At 38.1% G+C, this 9,022-nt stretch overlaps 1 protein-coding gene across 2 annotated transcripts in view; it reads left to right on the top strand.

Annotated features, from left to right (window-relative positions):
- Positions 1-4,479: 4,479 nt before the first annotated feature.
- LOC131237458 (ABC transporter D family member 1) overlaps positions 4,480-9,022 on the top strand; it is a 54,549-nt gene continuing 50,006 nt past the window's right edge. For both annotated transcript variants that reach the window (XM_058235230.1, XM_058235228.1), the window contains exon 1: positions 4,480-4,671. Coding sequence is in view for 1 of the 2 variants with exons in the window: in XM_058235228.1 (XP_058091211.1) it covers positions 4,610-4,671 (62 nt within the window). In the remaining variant the exon portion in view is untranslated. The remainder of the gene's footprint in view (positions 4,672-9,022) is intronic.

The following is a 9,022-nucleotide window of genomic DNA, read 5'->3' as shown; positions in this document are numbered from 1 at the left end:
TTTTGAGACTGTATCAGCCGTTACGGTGGCCGTTACAGGGCATAACGGCCATTACGGTGGCCGTTATAAGGCATAACGCCCGTAACGGTCGAAAAATGATCACTTTTTTTTCTATTTAAATTCATTTTTCTTCTCTTTTTCACTTTTTTCATTCCAAAAACTCTCCTGTATCATTTTACAATAGATTTCGACCACTCTTACTATAGCTTTTAAGATTAAAACCGTGGATTGCAATGATTTGAGTGAATAGAATCTCCGAGGGCCTTTTTTTCAAAAAATTGAAAAAGCAATATTTATGCCTTTTTCTGATTTTTAGTTCTAATGCTTGATTGTGATGTGAAAACATTAGAGACATAATCACATTAAACAATTCACTAGACAGCTTGATATAACACTCTCACCAAAGAGTGGGCTGTTACACTACCATAAATATGTTCAAAACAAAAAATGCATACATATTTGAAATATTTACATTATTTTTTATTTTCTAAATATTTTTTCAGAATTTTTCGGACAAAAGAAAATTTTCAACTGTTACAGGGGTTGTAACGGTCGTTACATCCCCGTATCGGTAATGGTGGTGACCGTTACGGCCATCGTTACCGATATGGAATACCTTGGACGCAACATTATTCGGTCACTCGAATATGTGTTCGTTTCTGTATGAATGCAAAAAGATTGTCTTGAAGCCTCTCCTGCCCAAAAGCACCCCGGAAAAGAAGGACGTTAAGAAACGTGGTCTTGAAGATGTGACGAAACTCCAACTCGAGTCTCTTCCTATAGTTAATGCCAAAGAGTCTGAAAGAGAGACTACAACTGATTTGACGATGTATGCCATGTGGCGAGGTCACACCTAAACTTATTATGGAGATGCCACCTGAGTTATCACCTGAGGTGAGTTTGGTATTTGAGGAGTTTAGTGTTGTTATTCCAGAGGACATACTGGTTGACCTTACACCTGTGTGGGACATTCACGTGTTGACTCTACCAAACTTTCATCCCAATCAAATGAGTCCCGGGGAGGAACTGGATCTGGAAAGACAAGTAGATGAGCTTAAGACCCCTATAGATTGCATACCCACGTCAGTGTTCCATACCAAACTTTTGTTGCAATTAAATGAGTTCCGGGGAGGAAGTGGATCTGGAAAGACAAGTAGATGAGCCTAAGACCCCTATAGATTGCATACCCATGTCAGTGTTCCATAGACCTTCAGAGTTTGCACATGCATCTACACGACATATGCATGACTTGCATGTGGAAATTAGAAAAAGAATCAATGTAAGTAGTGAAACATACAAAATGATTGTTGACTCACACCATAGGTTTAAAGAGTTTGTTATTGGTGATGAAGTCATGATTAGAATACGTCCAAAAAGGTTTCCACAGGGAACTATAAAAAAATTACAAGCTCGTAGTGCTAGACCGTATAAAATCTTGAAAAGATTGGGTTCAAATACTTACTTGATGGATCTTCCACCTAACATGGGTATCAGTTCCACATTTAATGTGGAAGATCTTGTACCGTTTCATGGACCTTCCCCTAACCCTCACATGAACTTTGATGATGATGCCCCTAACCTGTCCCATAACCCATGGCCATTACCTAACCCCTTTTCTCAACCTTTACCATCCGTACCATCCGTACCTACGAGAAGAGAGGAGATAAAAGGATATCTTAGATGAAGAAGCGGTTTCCACATGACATGGCAGTTACCAGGAGTACCTTGTCAAGTGGAAGGGCAGACCAAAGTCAGACAATATGTGGATTACAGAGGCAGAGCTTCAACGACGAGACTCGGATCTCCTCGAGCATCGCTATAGTTTTATTTTGCCAGAGGCGAAATCTTCTTGGCCAAGGGAATTGATGAGGACATCCGAGCACAATACTAGAGGAGGGTTGAGCCAGTCTCCTTATGGCTAGACGACCATTACAGGGAGCCCACTTGGCCCAATTCACATTCCTAGCCTTGTTGAAGACCCCACGTGCATGTTCGTTCATCTTTGAAGACCCCACTGGTAAGCAGTGTTTTAAATAGCGGTAGCGTGATGCGTAGCGCTTAGCCCTCTATAGCGTGTAGCGTAAATACGTAGCGTGTAGCGTAAGCTACACGATACTTCTATTTTTAATTTAAAAATAGGACAAATATAATAGATAGTGAAAAAAAGGAAAAAAATATAAAAATGCTTAAAAGATGATTCATTTTATCAATTATAAGCATATTTAAAAAAGTTATTAGTTATCATTCATCAAAAGCCAATCCACATATATAAGCCAAATCAAATAATTATCACATCAACAACTTTGTAAGCAAACTATAATTAATAGTGTCTAATTGAAACCACAAGTCACAATTATGAAAAGAAATAAAAATCCCATAGGTTAAAAGTATCAAGTATAATACAAGTGTCATATTCCTCAACATTAGAAACAAAGAAAACGTGAAAAAAATAATAATAAAATAAAATAGTAAAAAAATACATTGTAGCTTACGCTACGGACGCTACGCGCTACGTAGCTATAGCATACGATACAGGGATTTACTTTATTTGGGACGCTATGTAGCGCTACGGCCATGCTACGCTACGTAGTGTACGCTACCGCTACGCCACGGGTGCCATTTGAAACACTGCTAGTAAGATGCACGTGGGCTGCATATAGGAGCTTGATGGACACATCGGACCGTTGAATTTGGTGGACACGATGATCAGACCGTTGGATCATTATTATCGGACATCTTGATGGTGGACCCCCATGGGCCATGAAATAGTTTAGTTGTTTAGATTGTTTATATGCTAGTTATATTTGGTATACCTTATATTCGTGTTGAAATTAGGGAGTTAGAAACAACTTTTAATTTATTAAGTGTCTTTATGTTGAGAATCTTATCTGAGAGCGTCTTTTTGTAAAAGGTCTTTTCTGAGAGTATAAAAGAGAAAGATGGGTGTGTGAAGCCCTAATGCTATTATTTTGAAAAAAAAAGCTGTGTTTTCTCTTCTTCATGTTATTTGAAGAATACTCAATGCGATTTGGAGCTTAGGTGTGGTGTGATTCCATTCCCCATTCAATGGAGGTGCGAGGCTTCCATCTACATGTTCATTCTCTATTCCTTTCTATCTAAAAGAGGTATTTTCCTAAAAAACTTCATCTCTCTTCTTCCCTTCCTATCCAAGACCATCCAAATCATCTTTTTCTTCAACTTTTCATCATCCAACTTCAACCCTAACTGAAATCAATCATTGAGGACTTAAAAACCCTCACCAACAACCCACAGCCCCAAGGCTGTGGACAACTGCTCAATCCTTTATTTTCCCCTTGCTTCTTCCAACAAAACTCATTGATTCTCCCCATCCATAACCCTACCCTAAACCCTAGATCCCCAATTTCTTGTTTTTCCCAATTTCTTATAACCCTAATTCCAAAATCCCCAATTACCATGAATGCTAATTTTTCAAAATTTAGATTTCCTCTTCCTAACCCTAATCATAAAACATACAAATCTGTGCCTTAAGTGTGGAACGCGCTTATGCTAAATTAGAAGTTCTATCCTTCCATCGGGCCTAGTTTTAATTGATTTATGTGACTTCTTAGCATGCGGGCATCTAATTTAGGTTAAATCAGATTTTATTTCCTATTGTTTACTCGTAATGACTTGGTTGGTTAGCATCTTTTGTTAATTGAATTACTTTATGGATTCTTTCATAATCTCTATGTTGCATGCTAGCATTAAATCATGTGTCCTGCATCAAATTGTGTCTAAAGTTTGTCTGAACTATAAAATATCATGTGAAACTTACCCAACAAGTTTAGAGTGCATGTGCGTACAATATAAAAAAAGTAAGAAAGTGGGAGTTTCCAGACCCAAGTGATTTGCCAAACAAACTCTTTTGGGGCCTGATTGGATTGTGAATTATGGCTGTAATGTAATGTAAAAGCACCATCATTACAATTTTACAATATTTGTATAACTTGCGGTTAAGTGCAAATGTAATAGGAGACACGTAAAGGAATTTGTAATCATCTCAATTTTACATTGTATTGTAGTGGAAATCTCCTATCCAAACATGCACGTCAGTGTATTTTTCTTGTTGATTGGACATTTCAGTAATGTAAAACTATCATCATTTACGATTTTACTAGACCGATACAAAGATGGGAATGTCGGCCAAATTGCCAGTGGATTTGAGAAGCCATAAATGATGGGCTCTAACCACCTGGGATGTCAGCATGTTAACCACAATGCATTTCCTTTTCAATGGGAAGCCGGTTGTCAAGCTTTTCCCAAGCAACCATGACTCCTGTTTTGTATCAAGGTGACAAATGCAATCATGTTTCAGTATTTCTGTATTTGGGCTATGTGAATCTTTCAAGATTTCACTATTTCTTTGTTCTTTCTGGTTTTTTGGAGCTCATCTTGACTATCAATGGAATCATTGCAGGTTTTTAACTCTTCTTTCCTTTGTTTTGGTGTACAGTGAAGTCAGGGGAGCTACAATGGTGGAATCTTATATTCTTATCCTTTAGTTATTCTGCTGCTAAAATTGGCAAGGGGATTTGCATCATTTGTTGTTATTTACTAGTAGGTGTGGGAGAAGATTAATTTTCAAACCATGCCTTCGCTTCAACTATTGCAGTTAACTGAGCATGGTCGAAACCTGCTAACTTCTAGGAGGTATTTCCAGTTCTGTTCGTGCTCATTTTGTCAATAGTGTCATTGTTGGTGGATGATCCTTTATCTGGATCTTTTAATCAATCAGCACTATGTCTGTCAACTCTCCATTTGTTGGCTTTTTCATGCCAAGTATTACATAATCTTTTCATATGGTGATATTTCCAAGGTTTTCCTTTATTTCAAGATGTTTCTCTGTTGAAATTGAGTTGGAAGGATTCTTGACTATCTATTAACTGGGGCTTGGGCAAAGAAAAAACATACAAATTGTCATGTACTTTATGATTCCTTCTTATTTAGATCAATATACCATGTGCAACACTACATTTCTTGGAGGCATGATTGATCAATTATTGCTCGTGATGAAGGTCAATTTGAGCAAGATATTTGATTAATTAGCAGAGGTGACTTACTTTTCCCACACACATTTATAGCCCTGCTCATCTACATTACATGCCAGTACGGTCACCTATGTGACATACATCTGCAAGATCTGAGCACTCCATCAGGTGGGCCCACAATATGTAGATGCCCTAGCCCAAAAATATTGTGAATTTGCAGATTTTTAATGAAGGATTGGTGAGTATGCATATTGAGCGTGTGAGATTGTAAAGAACAAATGGATGGCTAGGAAAGAACTCGTTTTAGGAGTTCATTTGTTTCTAACACTATGTCTCACCCGATGAATGGATTGGGCTGAGTTTTTTTGGAATATCTAAGCAGTGTGGCCCACCTGATTTATCACTAGGATCTGCACATTCGTGCCATATTGGCATGCAGACTGGCTTGTAGATAGGTAAAGGCTATACACACATGCAGCTACAAACCTCAGCAGACTTTAATATCCACAATGCTGTGTTCCGATTCTACACTACTATACTTATGTGATTCTCCCTTCAGGTATTGCATTTTTGGAGCTGGTGGTGGTCATGTAGGATTTAACCATTTTTATGTAATGTTAGCTGATTCTGACGTGTTTATTGTTATCATTAGCGAAGTTCTCATGTCCCCAAAATGTCCTCACCTTCAGGGGGACATTAGCAACGTTCCCAGAGCTTTTAAATGACATGGGGGACAGCTAATCATTGATCTGGACGATTATTCGTTCATACCATTAGGGGCGACCCAGATTGTGAGGTCGAATCATCATCTTGAGACATTCAATAGGGTCTCATCATGGACTGCTTATGTTTCCAAAGAAGCACTTTTGTTTGATGATGCTTACAACCCAATCTTTGGCTCTAAATATTGGAAAATTGGCCCACATTTGAAGCTTTATTTTCATCTGGTTGGTGTGCTTTGTTTTGCACCATGGCTTATTGATGCACAGTCGGCGCATGCTAGTGTTCAATTGATGAGAGAAAGGAAGGTCAAAGTAGTCCATACTTGGGAAGTTGCTGATAATAAATAAGATCCTATTTCCTAAGAATGCATTGGAAAGACGTCTTTCTTAAGGGTGGTAACCTGGGAACTGTAGTAGTGTGTGCTTGTCAAGTTGTTAGTTGACCTTTTGGGTTACAAAGGTCATTCTGATTGAATTTTATGTGGTTTGATGTGATTTCATGTGATCCCAAGGTAGCTATTGAATGAGCATGCATTCTTGGGTATAAATGTCGATTTGTGGGGAAGTCTATATAACCCGGGGAATTGAATGGGCGTTGGTGTCTCCCATTCTAAGTAGGTGCATCCTCTCTTGTAATGATTTGGTCGATTTGTAATTCTCTGACCTTTACTTTTTGGTTGTTAATCAATAAAGCAGTCATCTTTCCAAAAAAAATAAAATAAAGAAAAGAAAACCCATAGGGAGTTAATATTTAAAGTGAAAACTTCCTTCTTCCTTATTGGTTCTTGTCCCCCACCCCCCCCGTTCTTTTAGCATCTTCCTCCCTTCTCTTCTCCATACCCTAGTGATGTAAATAAATAGCCCATCCAGATCGACAATGATTGACAATTTACCGTCCCATGTGTTATTTAAAAGCTTTGGGGATGTTGCTAACATCCCACGAAGATGGGGACATTATTATTCCCCTTGTATTATTTATTGCATTATTTCATATTATTGACAATTACTAATCGTCGATCTTTATCACCTTATTAATGGTGAGTCGGTGACAAATGTTTAAGCTTGATTGTGTACCTTATAAACAAAAGGAATTTAAGTTGAAATTATGAGCAGAAAGTTAAGACATCTTCGACACTAGCATTTTAAGCAATCTTTCGTTTACTGTATCTTTGATCTTTTGACTTCTGTAATTCTATGAATGCCAGTCGTAGTTTTGCACAATGAAAAGTTAGATAGGCAATTACGGGGGTAACGGTCGTTATGCCCCGTAACGGCTTTTATGGCCACCGTAACGGCCTATGCGGTCCCAAAAAATCAACCGCCCTGTTTCACCCCCGTGTCATGTAACGGTCATGGCCGTTACCCATACATATCGGCCTTTACGGGCGTATCGTAACGGATACGAAATACCTTGCATGCGGGTCAACACATGGTTTTAGAAATAGAATAGGTTTATAGTTTATACTTAAACCTACACACAGTTTACAAGCACAATTTAAAGTCATGCTTTTCCTCTGTGCATGCCTTAATTTGTCTTTTCATGAAAACTGAAATTGGGCTTGATGATTATGGTGGAATAAAGTGAAGAGTGGTTATTGATGCAACCAATGTTCGAATTATCGGTATTGATACAAGTTTCGCTGGCTGGAGATACGGAAATAATATCGTTGTTGTGGATAATATTGCCAATTCTTGGAAATCAGGGAAACATAGGGAAAATGGTGGAAATTTTCAGTTGAACTTCAGGAGATGCTAAAATACACATTTGCATATTTAAGAATCAAATAATAGCAAAAAACATGCATATTTGCATATTTAAGAATAAAAAAATAAGTTTCTTTTAATGGGGCCTAAAAGCATGCATCTTTGGCTTAGGGAAACATGGGAAAATGGTGGATCCATCAACCATCGATCCATGAATGCACATACATACATACAAACACACATGCATGATCCATCCATCAATCCATGCATGCAAGTATGCACACACACACACACACACACATCCATCGAAGCATCCATCCATGCATGCATGTACATATACACACATCAACCATGCACCCATAAAAAATTGAAATGATTTTTTCTTTTTAATAAATAGATTTTTGGCAATATCGATACATTGGCGATATTATCGAAGTATCGTCGATACATTGGCAATACAAGTGACACTTGGAATTTTCACAGTTGAAAACATTGGTGATACATGGGCGATATTGATACATTGGTGATAAAAGAGACTGAATTTACATAGTCGAAAATATTGCCGATACATTGGCGATATCGATACATTGGTGATACTTAACGATATATTGCCAATACCTAGAATTACTGATACTACTAGTGTTATCGGTATCGCCACCAGTGTTATCGGTATCGCCATCGGTGTTATCGGTATCGCCACCGGTGTTATTGGTATTGCCGAGCTGGAGAGAATTGAAGTTGGGTGGAAGAAGTGCAGATGTGCCTCTTGAGTTTTATGTCGTCTCATGGCACTTTTCAAAGTGAATAGGAAATTTTAAGGGATAGCTATAAGACCAGCGATGCTTTATGGGACAGAATGTTGGGCAGTCAAGGAACAACATGTCCATAGGTTGATCGTAGCTTAAATAAGATGTTGAGATAGATGAGTGACAAGATGAGGAAGGATAAAAATAAATGCATTCAAGGGAACTTAGGGGTAGCACCAATAGTCCGTAAGATGAGGAATATAGACTTGATGGTTTGGCCATGTGGAACAGAGTCTTAAGGACTACACCAGTTAGAAGTAGTAAGTTGGTTCAAGTTGAAGGGCCCAAGAGGGTAAGGGGAAGGCCAAAAGGACCTAGGTGGAGGTCGTAAGAAAAGACTTGAGGATGTATGGTTTAACTGGAGATACGGTCCGTGATAAAGGGGAATGTCGGAACAAGATTTGTGTAGCTGACCCCAATAAGTTGGAACAAGCTTAGGTGATGATGATGTTTTGCCCAATTGTTTTTAGAGATTCTCTTTGTTGTTGCGTTTTAACAACTCGAGTTGTGTTGTTTCTCATCAAAACCTGAATTTGGTGTAGAAATCACACTCATTGAGAGATTTGAGAGTGTACTTTTGTCTAACAGTGTATCCATGGGGTTTTTTTTTCCCCCTTTACTCTTCTTTTCTTTTTTTGTAATGTTTTGAGTGCTAAGTGTGTAATCATGTGTCTTTAACGTCTCCTAAAGTTAAATCTTTCAAAAAAGAGAAAAAAAAACATCTCGTAAAGTTTCACTGATATATATATATATATATATATATATATGGTGAAAATTTGCC

This window comes from Magnolia sinica, chromosome 2 (assembly GCF_029962835.1).
Source record: "Magnolia sinica isolate HGM2019 chromosome 2, MsV1, whole genome shotgun sequence".
NCBI classification, from domain to species: Eukaryota; Viridiplantae; Streptophyta; class Magnoliopsida; order Magnoliales; family Magnoliaceae; genus Magnolia; species Magnolia sinica.
This window is presented reverse-complemented; position numbering and strand designations above follow the sequence as displayed.